General features: G+C 41.8%; 2 protein-coding genes across 3 annotated transcripts; both read right to left on the bottom strand.

The window, feature by feature from the left end:
• Window positions 1-2,041: 2,041 nt before the first annotated feature.
• On the bottom strand, window positions 2,042-5,603 carry LOC106605860 (zinc finger protein 37). Of its 2 annotated transcripts, XM_014201839.2 has the most exons (3): window positions 3,894-5,603; window positions 2,559-3,727; window positions 2,042-2,444 (listed from the first exon to the last, which is right to left on the bottom strand). In XM_014201839.2, the coding sequence occupies exons 1-2, from the start codon at window positions 4,087-4,089 to the stop codon at window positions 2,571-2,573; spliced, it is 1,353 nt and encodes a 450-aa protein (XP_014057314.2). In that variant the 5' UTR covers window positions 4,090-5,603; the 3' UTR covers window positions 2,042-2,444; window positions 2,559-2,570. The 2 variants fall into 2 exon arrangements, with proteins under 2 accessions (XP_014057314.2, XP_014057313.2); XM_014201838.2 differs by having other exon boundaries at window positions 2,042-3,727.
• Window positions 5,604-8,737: 3,134 nt separating this feature from the next.
• LOC106597663 (zinc finger protein 37 homolog) lies at window positions 8,738-16,587 on the bottom strand. Its single transcript, XM_014188821.2, has 2 exons — window positions 16,227-16,587; window positions 8,738-13,569 (listed from the first exon to the last, which is right to left on the bottom strand). The coding sequence occupies exons 1-2, from the start codon at window positions 16,417-16,419 to the stop codon at window positions 12,581-12,583; spliced, it is 1,182 nt and encodes a 393-aa protein (XP_014044296.2). The 5' UTR covers window positions 16,420-16,587; the 3' UTR covers window positions 8,738-12,580.
• Window positions 16,588-16,717: the final 130 nt, after the last annotated feature.

Here is a 16,717-nt window from a genome sequence, read left to right as displayed (position 1 = left end):
AGAGGCTAGGATATGCATATAATTAGATTTGGATAGAAAACACTCTAAAGTTTCTAAAACTGTTAAAATTATGTCTGTGAGTATAACAGAACTGATATGGCAGGCGAAACCCCGAGGACAAACCATCCCCCCCAAAAAATAAATTCAGCCTACCACTGTTTCTAATGGCTTATTATGAGGCTTAATCCTCCCATGTTGCAGTTCCTAGGGCTTCCAACAGTCTTTAGAAAGAGTTTCAGGCTTTGGGAAAATGAGCTAGAATTTGTAGTTTTTCTAGGTGGCTCCCATTTTGGCTGTAATGTTTTCATGCACGTGGATGAGAACGCGTTCTTTGTTGTTTATCGCCGGTAAAGACAATAACGATTCTCCGTATTAAATTGTATAGTTTATTTACGTAAGTTTGATTATAAACGTTGTTTGACTTGTTTAGATAAGTTTATTGGTAACGTTTGGGATTCATTTTGTATGCATTTTGAAGGAGGGAAACCGGTGGATTACTGAATGAAGCGTGCCAGCTAAACTGAGTTTCTATGGATATAAAGGACTTTATCGAACGAAAGGACCATTTGTGATGTTCCTGGGACCTTTTGTAGTGCCAACAGAAGAAGATCTTCAAAGGTAAGGCATTTATTATATTGCTATTTCTGACTTGCTGGTTGAAATGTTTTTCATGTTTTTCATGCTTTTGTATGCAGGGCGCTGTCCTCAGATAATCGCATGGTGTGCTTTCGCCGTAAAGCCTTTTTGAAATCTCACACAGCGGCTTGATTAACAAGAAGTTAAGCTTTATTTTGATGTATAACACTTGTATTTTCATGAATGTTAAATATTTATTTAAATTTCGCGCTCTGCAATTTCCCCGGATGTTGTCGAGGTGTGCCGCTAGCGGGACGCCTAGCCATAACAGGCTTTCCATCAGGCTACCACAAAATATGAACAATCTACCATTTCCTATGAACTGGGCTAATCTGACTTCACCCATCTCTTTCTGTATTGCATTGGTTAGTTGGATAGGGTGTAAATGAGGCCCTGTGGTCTCATCAAACACAATCACCACTTTCCACTCCCACACATTATTACTCTTGCTTCTTACCTTTGCCCTCTTTATGCTTTCTTTACTAGACCATCCACTACTTTCAGTGTCAACTCTATGCTTCCTATGTCTTTCCACTACCGACCATTCCTTGATCCGCATCCTCCCACTCCAGACCATCAGAACTGACACCCATTCTGTTCGCATTCCAGCACAGCTGTTGCTTCTCCAAAATGTTCTCCATTTCGTCCACACTACTTGATCTGCATCCTCCCACTCCAGACCATCAGAACTGACACCCATTCTGTTCGCATTCCAGCACAGCTGTTGCTTCTCCAAAATGTTCTCCATTTCGTCCACACTACTTGATCTGCATCCTCCCACTCCAGACCATCAGAACTGACACCCATTCTGTTCGCATTCCAGCACAGCTGTTGCTTCTCCAAAATGTTCTCCATTTCGTCCACACTACTTGCCTCCATCTCGGCTGTCAGACTTCCAAACCTCTCACGCATCAACAACTCATTCACCCAGTTGACTCCACACAGTTCTCCAGGCACGAAGTCATTCAAACAAACCTCAAATCTTGTGCATCACAACACAACCTCCAAGCGAGCGCGTCCTCCTCTAGCTGACCGAACTCCTCTTTGGACGTCCCTACCCCATGGAAATCTTCTTGGGACGTCCCTACCCCATGGAAATCTTCTTGGGATGTCCCTACCCTATGGAAGTTCTTCGTTTCGTGCAACAGGGTCTGTATAACTCAGTATAACTCACCAGTATAACTCACTAAATGATTAGTGTGTAGATGCAGCCATTTGATAGACAGCTCAGAGATATTTCCACTGCCTTTACAGAGAATTAAAAGTGCTTTTATTTAAAGATTGGAGCCTGTGTCCTTTTCCTAACACTTGTATTGATTTCATCAAATAATGGTTGCTATTCCCAACATGATCCCGCAATGCTGCCAGAGAAGAGAGAAGCTAAAAAAAAAGACACTTCAATGAACACATTATCAGCCATTTATTCTGTAGTACTTCATGGATGTCTGGGAATGTACAATATCTGGGTTGGTTGAAAGAAGCAGCTCTCATTTCAGGTGGTATATTTAGTTACCATTGAACATAGCGTAACTGTATCATACCAATTCTCTATACATGTAAATACACATTAAATTATTATTCTTTTTTTCCCCTTGGTGCATTTTGGCATTAGGCTCAGAGGTAAGTATGACATTTGGTGTATGGAAGATCTTGCCACATTAAACACAAGGGAACAAACATTCTGAATACTAGGCTGTTTGCAACATCAGGGCAGATGTGACATATTACCATATATGAACAAGACATATTACTCAAGACCAATGCAAGGTTTATATACAGACAGAGAACAGTGGATCACATCATGTCCTCTGTGTCATCCTATAACTAATGAGCAGGGACTCCTGTTGCTCAGAAACACACTAACTGCTCTCTGTAAGAACGTGATATTAATCAGAGAGCAGTGTCCTGAGGAGGGCTATCTCCTGATTCTCCTCTCACATGTCTCTGTCTGCTGTCTGATTCTCTGTTCCCACACAGGGAACAGTCATGTGTTCTCCTCCTTGTAAACCCTCTTCATGTGGCTCCGTATGGTCTGAATCCATTGTGGCATTGGCCACATTCATGACACCTATATGTTTGTGAGCTGTCTGATGCTTCTTTAACATACTTGATGTGGTAAAGCATTTTCTACACACAGGACACATGTATGGCTTCTCCCCTGTGTGAGTCCTCATATGCACTATCAGAGATGTATTCTGGCTGAAACATTTGCCACAATCTTGGCATTGATGTGGTTTCTCCCCTGTGTGGCTCCTCATATGTAAGTTTAGGTGTCCGCGCTGAGTAAATCCTTTGCCACAATCATGACAGCGAAACGGCTTCTCCCCTGTATGACTCCTCAAATGCCTTTTCAGGAAAGTATCCCAAGCAAAATATTTACCACAAATATGACAACACTTTGCTCCGATGTGAGTTTGTAGGTGATCTATCATACTTTCTGTGGACTGACAGAATTTCCCACACACACCACAGACATGTTCTTTATCCTGTGTGTGCGTTTGCACGTGATTTAATAAAGAAGCCATGGATTCAAATTGCTTTCCACATACCTTACAACTAGGAGCAGCATCCCAGCTTACACTGGGTCTTGAGTGTGATTTTAGATGGTTCAATTTCCTGTCCTTAACACTATGAGAACGCTGTCCTTTTACTGTCTTTGTTCTCTTTGATTTGAGTGGCTTTAACGTTAGACCTGACAGAGGTCCTCCACTCTCCATCCTGTCAATATGTCCTCTGTTTTCACTCTGAGCTGCAGAACACTCTCTATCTACTGCAGAAAAGGGCTGAGACTCTCTGGTTGGTTCTGATACACCATAGTCTTCTACATAAGGTTCTGTTTTGATCTGTTCAGTTGAGGTGCTGGGTAGAGAGTATCTCTCTTCATGTGAGAACTGAGTTGGGTCCTGATAATAGTCACTTGATACACAGCCGTAAGAATTGATAAACTCGTTGAAATTGTTCTCATCCTCCTGACTGGTCCTTGGTTCATTCTGTTCATCTTTCATCCGTGTGGGTTCTGGGTCCTTCTGCTCCAGACTGGGGCTCCACTCCTGCTGTTCATCAGACACGGTGACCGTGAGCTGCTGGAGGTCTGGAGATAATGGGGAGAAAAACTCAAAAACTGACTTGAGGCGTAGCTAGACTTACGATAATTATATTTTTACAGACCTTGGTTTTGTAAATACTCTACCAAATTTATTAAATTGAAAGCTAATCGTAATTCATATGAAATTAACGTTATTAAAACAAACACACACCTGCTCGTCTATGTAACTTGATCTGTGGCTTAGAACGAATATCCAGCATGCTCCGTAGACGCCTGTTCTCCTCCTTTGTGTGAGAAACCTCTTCCTGGTACTCTGCTATCGTTTCTTCAACGACACCAAATATCTCTTCAGCTGCCGCTATTAATTTCTGGTTGAGAAACACTCTCAGGTACTCCATTTTAGACATTTTTTGAGAAGAAACGCTATCTAGCTAGCCAGGTTAGCCAGCTAGCTACCAACGTAAACAAAGTCAACAAGACAAAGAGCGCTGTCAGTCTTTGTGCGTGCACGGTATAATACATTTTGCACTGTCGCCCCCTACTGGAGCGGCAGGCACAGGTCGTCGCGATCCTGCAGGTGGCGCCAGCTGTGCTGCTTTTGAGAAGAGGGCTGATTACAGTTTTTCTCAGTCGCTTTGGTGCATTTTTCACATCATCCCTAACATGTGCAAAATAATAAGTGCATTTCTCAGAACAATTTGTACAAACTGTAATATACAATAGATGTGTTTCTAAAGCTAGTCAGTCACTAAAAATCCTTAGTACATCTCTCAAAAGTAAATATTCATGCCAATGATCATGTCAGTGTCATCAGAATGATAAGTCATTGAGTCATTGTTCACGAACAAGGTCGTCAAAATGTTTAGGCATGTTGTCAATGGAACTGTGTACTTTGATAGTATTATCTGATGTAAACTTCGGCTACAGTTTGGATGACAGTTACTGTATTGAAAATGCACAAGGCTGCACTTCTATGGCGTATATCAATTTCAACAGTACTATTTACATATTACTGTATGTGGGTTATTGACTGAAAGAGACTGGACAACCCAGGGGGCACAAAGGAAAAACAACTAAATTAGAAAGAAACACAGGAAACCACCCCTAAGGCACAACTTTGCCCGCAGCGCTGTTCTAGTGCTGTCTCTACACATCCAGACGTTCCTGTCTGTCGGCCCACATATTCTCATCCACATCACACCGGATATTTTCCCTTCCGATGCAACGTGGAAAGAATCTTTTGGAATGCCTTATCCATCCTCTGCAGGCGTCTACTGTGATGTCCTCACATGCTGCATCCATTGCAGCCAGCAGGGTCATCTGTGTGTGTGGCTGATGATCGTACACCTTCCACCTCCATGCTGAAAAGAACTCCTCAATTGTGTTAAGGAATGGTGAATAAGGTGGGAGGAATTCTATGAGCATCCTCGGGTGGGTCACAAACCATTGCCTTATGATGTTTGATCGATGGAAACTCACATTATCACAAATGACCACATACTTTGGCAAATCCTCTCTAAACAGACCCCTCTCATCATCAGGGATGAGAGCCCTGTAGAGAGTCTCTAAAAAGTTGAATAGATGCTGGGTGTTGTATGGCCCTATAAGGGGGATATGGGTTAGGACACCATGCTCCAAAATAGCAGCACACATGGTGATATTTCCTCCTTGTTGGCCTGGCAAATCCACAGTAGCTCTGTGACCGATGATATTCCGACCCCGCCTTCTGCATTTGGTCAGGTTGAAGTCAGCCTCATCCACGTATACAAAGTCGTGAGAGGGTTCACTTGATTCCAACTCCATTATATGCTATATCCCAGAACACACAGTTGAATTTGTTTTGGTAAGGAAGAGTGACATAAAATGTACATACACTGCTCAAAAAAATAAAGGGAACACTTAAACAACACAATGTAACTCCAAGTCAATCACACTTCTGTGAAATCAAACTGTCCACTTAGGAAACAACACTGATTGACAATAAATTTCACATGCTGTTGTTCAAATGGAATAGACAACAGGTGGAAATTATAGGCAATTATCAAGACACACCCAATAAAGGAGTGGTTCTGCAGGTGGGGACCACAGACAACTTCTCAGTTCCTATGCTTCCTGGCTGATGTTTTGGTTACTTTTGAATGCTGGCGGTGCCTTCACTCTAGTGGTAGCCTGAGACGGAGTCTACAACACACACAAGTGGCTCAGGTAGTGCAGCTCAACCAGGATGGCACATCAATGCGAGCTGTGGCAAGAAGGTTTGCTGTGTCTGTCAGCGTAGTGTCCAGAGCATGAAGGCGCTACCAGGAGACAGGCCAGTACATCAGGAGACGTAGAGGAGGCCGTAGGAGGGCAACAACCCAGCAGCAGGACCGCTACCTCCGCCTTTGTGCAAGGAGGAGCAGGAGGAGCACTGCCAGAGCCCTGCAAAATGACCTCCAGTAGGCCACAAATGTGCATGTGTCTGCTCAAACGGTCAGAAACAGACTCCATGAGGGTGGTATGAGGGCCCGACGTCCACAGGTGGGGGTTGTGCTTACAGCCCAACACCGTGCAGGACATTTGGCATTTGCCAGAGAACACCAAGATTGGCAAATTCGCCACTGGCGCCCTGTGCTCTTCACAGATGAAAGCAGGTTCACACTGAGCACATGTGACAGACGTGACAGAGTCTGGAGACGCCGTGGAGAACGTTCTGCTGCCTGCAACATCCTCCAGCATGACCGGTTTGGCGGTGGGTCAGTCATGGTGTGGGGTGGCATTTCTTTGGGGGGCCGCACAGCCCTCCATGTGCTCGCCAGAGGTAGCCTGACTGCCATTAGGTACCGAGATGAGATCCTCAGACCCCTTGTGAGACCATATGCTGGTGCGGTTGGCCCTGGGTTCCTCCTAATGCAAGACAATGCTAGACCTCATGTGGCTGGAGTGTGTCAGCAGTTCCTGCAAGAGGAAGGCATTGATGCTATGGACTGGCCCGCCCGTTCCCCAGACCTGAATCCAATTGAGCACATCTGGGACATCATGTCTCGCTCCATCCACCAACGCCACGTTGCGCCACAGACTGTCCAGGAGTTGGCGGATGCTTTAGTCCAGGTCTGGGAGGAGATCCCTCAGGAGACCATCCGCCACCTCATCAGGAGCATGCCCAGGCGTTGTAGGGAAGTCATACAGGCACGTGGAGGCTACACACACTACTGAGCCTCATTTTGACTTGTTTTAAGGACATTACATCAAAGTTGGATCAGCCTGTAGTGTGGTTTTCCACTTTAATTTTGAGTGTGACTCCAAATCCAGACCTCCATGGGTTGATAAATTGGATTTCCATTGATTATTTTTGTGTGATTTTGTTGTCAGCACATTCAACTATGTAAAGAAAAAAGTATTTAATAAGATTATTTCTTTCATTCAGATCTAGGATGTGTTGTTTAAGTGTTCCCTTTATTTTTTTGAGCAGTATATATTGCATGTTCTTTCCACAGCAATGGAAATGTGTGCAGTTTATGCTTACTGTACTATGTATCACTATAAAATGTTGCTGTAAAGTAGTTACATAGATATATGTTTTACCTGTACATACTGGTACCGTAGCTCCTTAACTCTGTCCTCATTCCTTTGGAATGGTACACGGTACAGCTGTTTCATACTCATCTGGTTTCTATGCAGCACCCTGTCGATGGTTGAGATGCTAACCGTATGGATGTTTTCAAAGACATCGTTGTCTTCTATAATGGTCCTTTGTATTTCCCTGAGTCTCATGGCATTGTTTGCTCGGACCATGGTGTAAATAGCCTCCTCCTGTTGAGGTGTGAAAAGGCGTCCTCTGCCACCGGTTTGAGGTAATCTTGCAGTCCTATGTGGGGAAAAATGCAGTGATGCATCGCACACTTTCACATAGACAAAAACTATGCGAACACACATTTTACTGTAAAACATACAGGTGGATGCATGTAAGGTGCAGTATGTATCTGTATAGAGTATATTTCTGTATGCTGTGAAATACAAGTGGACTACTGTAATATGAAGCATTGTAGGAAGTATACAGTATACTGCTTATATACAGTAACTGTGCACTGTACATTGGTGGACATACCTGTTCTCTCTTCGAAACGTTTGAACTATTGAGGACACGGTTGATCTCCCAATATTCGGCTGCACCCTTCGACCCGCCTCAGCCATTGTAAGGCCATGATTGACACCATTGTCTACAATAGTGGCCCTTATGTCATTAGATATGCGCCTATGTCCTCTTCTGCCTCTTCCTCTGTTTTGCCTTCCACCATGCATCCTTGCTCCTCTTCTTCCTCCTCTTGGCTGTTGACCCTGTTCGTTTCCTGGTCCATCCATTATTGGAAAATTGCAACTCTGTGTTGTGGTCTGTCTATATACAGTGCCTTGCGAAAGTATTCAGCCCCCTTGAACTTTTCGACCTTTTGCCACATTTCAGGCTTCAAACATAAAGATATAAAACTGTAATTTTTGTGAAGAATCAACAACAAGTGGGACACAATCATGAAGTGGAACGAAATGTATTGGATATTTCAAACTTTTTTAACAAATAAAAAACTGAAAAATTGGGCGTGCAAAATTATTCAGCCTTTTTTTATTTGTTAAAAAAGTTTGAAATATCCAATAAATTTCGTTCCACTTCATAATTGTGTCCCACTTGTTGTTGATTCTTCACAAAAATTACAGTTTTATGAGATGCACCTTTGAGCAATTTAGACAACTGGTTGATTGTTGGTTGAACTAACACTTTACATTCCTTCATGAGTGAGGGTCAATTTCACCTGCACCATTCATCAATTCATGTTTTTGTACAAAAGGTCTAATAGAAATGTGTAAAACTATGCTTGACAGTTTATGACAAATAGTTCAACAATTTTGCATGTAATGGCTTATGCAAGGAACTAATGCCTAGATGTTTTGAGGGGAAAGACTATTCAACAGAGAACCATCTACTATATTTTGATCAACATGACATGAGCAATTGAAAATGTGGAAAAAAGCTGACACTTGTAAATTATCAATTGCAATATGTACAAAAGCAATTGCAATTTGTTCAAAGGAATAAGAAATTGCTTTAATGATGTGCACAAGTGACTAGATGATTTGGAATTTGTACAAGTAGTATCAAGAATGGCACTTTTGATCTAAGAAATGCACCAAAGCGACTGAGAAAAACTGTAATAGGCAAAATGAATTCACCTCTAATCCCTTTTCATACTAATCATTGATCAGATTGAATAAGTATTTCCCAATCTAATTCAACATTCTCATGTCTGCAATTAATTAAAGGAAGAGAAGAGGAGTGATGTACCGTGCCTTCAGAAAGTATTCATAACCCTTGACTTATTCCACATTTTGTTGTTAGTTTGAATTCAAAATGTATTTAAAAAAAAAAAAACTCTCACCCATCTACACACAGTACCTCATAATGACAAAGTGAAAAATGTTTTTAAAAATACATAAATATCTCATTTAAATAAGTATTCACACCACTGAATCAATACTTTGAAAAAACACCTTTGGAGGTGATTACAGCTTTGAGTTGTCTTGGGTATGTCTGTATCAGCTTTGCACATCTGGATTTGGGGATTTTCTCAAGCTCTGTTAAGTTAGATGGGGAGCGGCGATGAACAGCAGTCTTTCCACAGATTTTCAATGGGATTCAAGTTTGGGCTTCAGCTGGGCGACTCAATAACTTTTATTGTTCTGAAGCCATTCCAATGTTACTTTGGCTGTATGCTTAGGGTCACTGTCCTGTTGGAATGCAAATCTTCAGCCCTGTCCAAGGTCATTTGCACTCTGATCAGGTTCTCATTAAGTATTTGCATGTATTTGGCTCCATTCATTGTTTCATCCATCCTTACCAGTCTTCCAGTCCCTGCTGCTGAAAAGCATCCCCATAGCATGATGCTGCCTCCACCATGCTTCACAGTAGGGATGGTGTTAGACGGGTGATGAGCTGTGTCTGGTTTTCTCCAGACATAGCGCTTTACATTCAGGCCAAAGTGTTCAATTTGTCTCACCAGACCACAGAATCTTTTGCCTTATGATCTGTCTTTCACATTCCTTTTTTTGCAAACTCCAGGCATGCCGTCATGTGCCTTTTTCTCAGGAGTGGCTTCTGTCTGGCCACTCTCCCATAAAGCCCAGATTGGTGAAGTGCTGTAGAGACTGTTGTCCTTCTGGCAGGTTCTCCCATCACAGCCAAGGAACTCTGAGTGGTCATTGCATTCTTGGTCACCTCCCTGACCAAGGTCCTACTTGCCCGGTTGCTCCGTTTGGTTGGAAGGCAAGCTCTAGGCAGAGTCTGGGTAGTTCCACATTTTTTTCAATTTCCCAACAATGGAGACCACTGAGCTCTCAGAAACTTTCAACACTCTAGACATTGTTTTATACCCTTCCCCAGCTATATGCCTCATCACAATTGTATCTCAGAGAACTACAGAGTTCCTTGGACTTCATGGTATAGATTCTGCTTTGACATGCACTTCTTCTTTAAGTTTTTATTGGCGAATCGCAACCAACTGGCAGGTGCATACACCACCACCTACTGTTCTGGAGTGTGAGGCCGGTCACGACCAAAATATACCACTATATTCTCTCAACTAACCCTGAATTTCTAATAAAATAAAATAATTCCCTACAAACCTCACTACTCCCGTCATCCCCACATAAAATACCACCTTCTCCCTATTCCCATACAACCTCTCTGACCCTGTCAAATAACCTCTCCCTTTCTACATCACACATTTCACAAAATAATGTTCAATTTCCTCTACCATACAGCCATTACACATTCCAGTACCATGCTTCCCTATCAATTTCCAAGAGGAATTCAAATCCATATGCCCTAATCTCATCCTACACAACATAACTTCCTCCCTTCTGTTCCCATTATATGACACTCTCCCCCATACAGAATTCCTTGTACTATAAAAATGCCTGCCCTTACTACTTTCATCCCATTGTCTCTGCCAGCAATCTAACCCATTTTTCAGAATCAATGTTTTCATTTCCTCTCTACCCAACTGCACCTGTATATCCACAATATTATTTTTCACTGCTTTTTCTGCTATTATATCTACTATATCATTTCCATTAACTCCTTTATGAGCTGGAATCCAACAGAACTGAATTTCAATACCATTTCTTTGTAAGCCCAACAACAGCAGCATTATTTCTACCCATAAATCCTCATGTTCTGACTTTCAAATCAAAATCTAATTTTATTTGTCACCAACACACATTTAGCACGTTATTGTGGATGTAGCGAAATGCTTTCCAGATCTTAAACTACACAAAACAGATGCAGAGTCCGAACATATTGCTATTCTTCCTGGTTGCACCCCTATCCATTGCAATCCAACAATTATCACAACCATTTCTGTTGAATCTACAGATAAATCATTTGTTAGCTTCTTGCATAGATTAACATCGAACTCAGGAATAAATGCACCTGCTCCTGTCTTCCCATTCATGGGATACTTTGAACCATCTGTATGCACTGCAAGCCAATAATAAAACTGATTAGTAATATATTGATCCACTATTGTTGCTACATGATCTTGTTCACACCACAGGTTCTTTGATCAGGCTAAAATCGACATGTGGTCTTGTATAAAACCACAGTGACACATTTCCTATTGCCACAGCTGGCCCTATAACAAGCTCCCTGAGTCCATCTTTACAAACCCCTTTTCCAAATCTCTAGGTCAAAATCTCTCTCTTGATGTCTTTCGTATTACCAGCAGTCTTCCAATACTGTCAGTGTAGGATGATCTACCTTACTACCCTTCAGTCTTGCCCAGTACGCTTAACTCTAATTGATAGTGGCATTTCCCCAGTATCTACTTGTAAAGCCTCAACCGGTGTAGTTTTAATGCACCATCGCACATCCTGAGTGCCCTAGATTGCCTATCTGCCCTCTCTGACATGCACTGTCAACTGTGTTACCTTATATAGACAGGTGTGTTTCTTTCTAAATCATGTCTGAACAATTGAATTGGCCACAGGGGGACTCCAATCAAGTTGTAGCAACAGTTCAAGGATGATCAAAGGAAATTGGATGCACCTGAGCTAAGGGGTGTGCATACGCCAATGAGATATTTCTGTAATTAATTTTCAATACATTTCTAAAAACATGTTTTCACTTCGTTATTATGGGGTATTGTGTGTAGATGGGTGAGAAAAAATGAATCAATTTTGTATACAGTCTGTAACACAAAATGTGGAATAAGTCCAGGGGTTTGAATACTTTCTGAAGGCACTGTATTTCATAGAAATAAAGCCAGTCAATTCAGAGAACTACATGTTTTAATGCACCTCTTGTATTGTCTGAAAGACCCTCCCTACACAGGAAACTACTGCCATGTTGTCAGGAGGATTTTCATCAGGTTGTCATTATGTTTTGTGCCTCTTGTGAATATTCTCGTACCTTCTAGGGGACTTCATCCATTTGAAGCATTTAGCAGCAATCAAATCCAAACAAATGTATTTTGTGACACGCTTTGTAGGCAACAGGTGTAGACTAACAGTGAAACATAATTGCACTGTCTTACAGTCAGTGGATTCAAAACAGGTAAAACAACCACATATTAACAGTCACTGCGAGTAAAAACTTTCCTCAATAAAGCGGCTGAGTGAAACATGTATCACAAACAAGGTCCACTGTCAGTATTTTCTACACTAAACTATTCTGTGCATTGTCATTATGTCTTCCCAAACTTCCAGTCTATGCAAAGCCTCTGCCAGCCATGGCAGTGACGCCTTCTCTTCCATGTGAAATCTCATGCCAGGTTGACTGGGTGCTAGTGCTGAAATACAGTCACAAAGATGGCAATGATATGGTTTTTCCCATGTGGATCTTCATGTGTAGTTTCCAGTGATAATTTTGCTTTAAGCCTTGGCCACAATACTGCCCGTATATGGTTTCACCCCTGTATGAGTCCTCATGTGGACTGTCAGATCAGGGTTTCTTATGAAACATTTCCCACAAACAGGGCAGCAATGTGGTTTCTCCCCAGAGTGGCTCTTCATATGCACAGCCAGGTTTCCACTCTGACTGAATCCTTTGCCACAATCATGACAGCGAAACGGCTTCTCCCCTGTATGACTCCTCAAATGCCTTTTCAGGAAAGCATCCCAAGCAAAATATTTACCACAAACATGACAACACTTTGCTCCGATGTGAGTTTGTAGGTGATTTATCATACTTTCTGTGGACTGACAGAATTTCCCACACACACCACAAACATGTTCTTTATCCTGTGTGTGCGTTTGCACATGATTTAATAAAGAAGCCATGGAGTCAAATTGCTTTCCACATACCTTACAACTAGGAGCAGCATCCCAGCTTACACTGGGTCTCGAGTGTGATTTTAGATGGTTCAATTTCCTGTCCTTAACACTATGAGAACGCTGTCCTTTTACTGTCTTTGTTCTCTTTGATTTGAGTGGCTTTAACGTTAGACCTGACAGAGGTCCTCCACTCTCCATCCTGTCAATATGTCCTCTGTTTTCACTCTGAGCTGCAGAACACTCTCTATCTACTGCAGAAAAGGGCTGAGACTCTCTGGTTGGTTCTGATACACCATAGTCTTCTACATAAGGTTCTGTTTTGATCTGTTCAGTTGAGGTGCTGGGTAGAGAGTATCTCTCTTCATGTGAGAACTGAGTTGGGTCCTGATAATAGTCACTTGATACACAGCCGTAAGAATTGATAAACTCGTTGAAATTATTCTCGTCCTCCTGACTGGTCCTTGGTTCATCCTGCTCATCTTTCATCCGTGTGGGTTCTGGGTCCTTCTGCCCCAGACTGGGGTTCCACTCCTGCTGCTCAGGGGAAAACACCTCATCAGACACAGTGACAGTGAGCTGCTGGAGATCTGGAGAGGAGAGAGGGATGAAATAGAAAATTCAAGAGCTGACTTGACGTACCCAGCTAACAACAAAATGTTCCCACAACTTTATTTGAATATTTCCTTAAGCGTCTCATTCGGTCATTAACTAATGTTTTCTTAGGAATGTTCCTGGGATGTGCAAGGCATGTTTCCAAGAGACCATTCCCTTAATGTCAAGTAGAACATACCCAGAACATGGTTACATGTTCTCAGAACGTAATATATTAATGTTCTAGACATGTTTCATGAGAATGTTGCAAGAACATTTATGTCTCCAGTTTTCTGCTGGTTAGGAGAATATTCCATCAATGTCCCACCAAACATACACAGAACATGGTTGTCATGTTCTCAGAACATGAGATATTAATGTTCGAGGCATGTTTAATAGGAATGTTGCAAAGACATTTGTGTCCACAATATAAAATGTTTTACACATCACGACTTATTACTGTTGCCAAGCCAATTAAGGCCCTGATTGGTGAACCACTGATCCATTCACAACTCTTTGTCTGTTGGCAAGGTTAGGGATACTCATACACAGAGTGCTTTTAAAATACTGTGTTTTCATCTTCCATATTTGACATACATAATTACATTGTGCATGTTCAATTAATCAGTAATTATTATTCAACATGTCCACAACTGGGATTTGAACTCTCAACCCCTTAATTCATGGTACTCCAATCTTCCTGCTACACCATCATGTCTGTGTAAAGTAGGCTGTCAGTTAACGGATTATTCTCTTATTTCTCTTATTTATTATTCCAGCAATTTAAGTGCTTTCTCTATAGTTGCCTAATATTGATGGGTCATATTAACCTGTTTTAATGATACTTCTGAATCACTATGATCAATAAAATATTTTCTTGGGTGTACTTTTAACAGAGATTTACTTCAAACACTGGTGTGTTGTAACTGTTGCCAAATAATGACTAACATATTGCTAAGAATGTGAGAGTAGGTCGACTCTCCTGCGGGTCTCAAACCAAGGCCACTAGCACCAATGACGAACAACCTAATGACTGTCCCAATGAGGGTTATTTCTAGGGCAGGGCTCACCAACCCTGTTCCTGGAGAGCTACCCTCCTGTAGGTTTTCATTCCAACCCCAGTTGCAACTAACCTGATTCAGTTTATCCACAAGCTAATTAGGATAATCCGGTGTGCTAGATTAGGGTTGGAGTGAAAACCTACAGGATGGTAGCTCTCTGGGAACAGAGTTGGATAGCCCTGCTCTGGCATGAGCTCATTGGGAAAGGGGGATACCTAGTCAGTTGTACAACTGAATGCCTTCAACTGAAATGTGTCTTCCGCATTTAACCCAACTCCTCTGAATCAGAGAGGTGCAGGGGGCTGCCTTAATTGACATCCACATCTTTGGCGCCCAGGGAACAGTGGGTTATGTGCATTGTTCAGGGGCAGAAAGACAGATTTTTACCTTGTCAGCTCAGGGATCCAGCAACCTTTTGGTTACTAGCCCAACACTCACCAATAGTTAGGCCCTGTGAAGAAGAAACCCTCCTCCCTAGACACTTGAGTAGACCTGAAACAACTTGATATGTGTAAGCAATGGGGTGAATGAACTTTGAAGTAACTCTCAGTTCTGTTAAAAGTACACTCAAGACAAACGTATTGATCCTAGTGATTGAGGAGTATCATTAAAACAGGTTAATATGCCGCACAAACATTAGATAATATAGAAAGCCCTTCAATTGTTGAAATAAGTCAATCAAATCAATGATGAGAGAATGGTCCAATTAACTGATAACTGACACAGACATGGTGGTGTAGCAGGAAGATCTGATTGCCATGAACCAATAGGTTGTGAGTTGAAATCCCAGGTGAGGACATGTTGCATAATAACTACTGTATAAATCAACATGCACAATGTAATCATGTATATGAAATGTGGTAGTTGAAAACAGTGTGTTAAAAGCACTGTGGGTGTGTGAGTAACCCTCATTTTGCCAACAGACAAAGAGCTGTGAGTGGATTACCAATCAGGGTCTTAATGGGCTTGGCAACGGTAACAAGGTGTAATGGTTTTTGGGGGGAGAACGTTTCTTTCGGGATAAATCAGGCGACATACTGACAACTGATACACAGAAATGTTATTGCAATGTTCCCATGAAAAGTGTCTAGAACATGAATATCTTACATTCTGAGAACTTGGCAACCATGTCCTGTGTATAATTCGTGGGACGTTGCTGGAATATTTTCCTAACCCTCTGAAAACCGGACATAAATAAATGTTTTTGCAACGTCCCATAAAGCGCGTCTAAAGCATTAATGTTATATATTCTGATAACATTGTAACCACGTTCTTGATAAGATCTGTGTGACATTAAAGGGAATGTTCCACCTTCAACACCAAAACATGCTAAACGGGTTCTCAGAATGTTTTTGCTAACAAAGATAGAATGTTTCCTTAACTAAAGGAAAACTGGACATTCAAACATGGGACGATTACGGGTAACAAAAAACAATTAAAAACTCAGCTCTAGAATTGTTAGCCGGGTAGTTAGTTGGGTTTAAGATTGAGTAACCTTCTTACAGATATTGGAACTATCTACACTTAACATTGTATTACATTGATAGCTTATCGTGTCTCATATTAAATGAATGTTGAAAATACAAACAAACCTTGTCTATGTAACTTGATATCTGGCTTAGTACGGATATCGAGCGTGAGCCGTAGACGACTGTTCTCTTCCCTTGTGCGAGAAACCTCTTCCTGGTACTCTGCTATCGTTTCTTCAACGACACCAAATATCTCCTCAGCTGCCGCTATCAATCTCTGGTTTAGAAACATTCTCAATAACTCTATTTTAGACATTTGTAGAGAAGGAACGTTGGCTAGATAACTACCAAGTCGAAAATATAAAGAGCGCTGAGGCGAAGCGAGAGGTTTCACTGTCCCCTAACTCTGTCCAAAACAAGCCCAATGCGTTTACATGGGTTTATTTTTTTTACCCAAGGTCGTCGCCTACCATCCCATTGTTATGGCGGAGACATGAGCATCTCGTCATTATATAGTCTTTGTGCGTGCACGACATAATACATTTTGCACTGTCGTCCCCTGCTGGAGCGGAAGGCGCAGGTCGTGAAGCTCCTGCAGTTTGCACCAGTCTATT

Source organism: Salmo salar, chromosome ssa05, assembly GCF_905237065.1.
Source record: "Salmo salar chromosome ssa05, Ssal_v3.1, whole genome shotgun sequence".
In the NCBI taxonomy this organism is placed as follows: domain Eukaryota; kingdom Metazoa; phylum Chordata; class Actinopteri; order Salmoniformes; family Salmonidae; genus Salmo; species Salmo salar.
Note: the sequence above shows the minus strand (reverse complement) of the source record. Positions and strands in the feature narration are given on the sequence as shown.

Coding starts and splice junctions, on each gene's coding strand:
- LOC106597663 (XM_014188821.2), bottom strand. CDS start 16,419: ATGTCTAAAATAGAGTTATTGAGAATGTTTCTAAACCAGAGATTGATA. Junction 13,570..16,226: donor TATCAAGTTACATAGACAAG/GTTTGTTTGTAT, acceptor TCTCCTCTCCAG/ATCTCCAGCAGCTCACTGTC.
- LOC106605860 (XM_014201838.2), bottom strand. CDS start 4,089: ATGTCTAAAATGGAGTACCTGAGAGTGTTTCTCAACCAGAAATTAATA. Junction 3,728..3,893: donor CAAGTTACATAGACGAGCAG/GTGTGTGTTTGT, acceptor CATTATCTCCAG/ACCTCCAGCAGCTCACGGTC.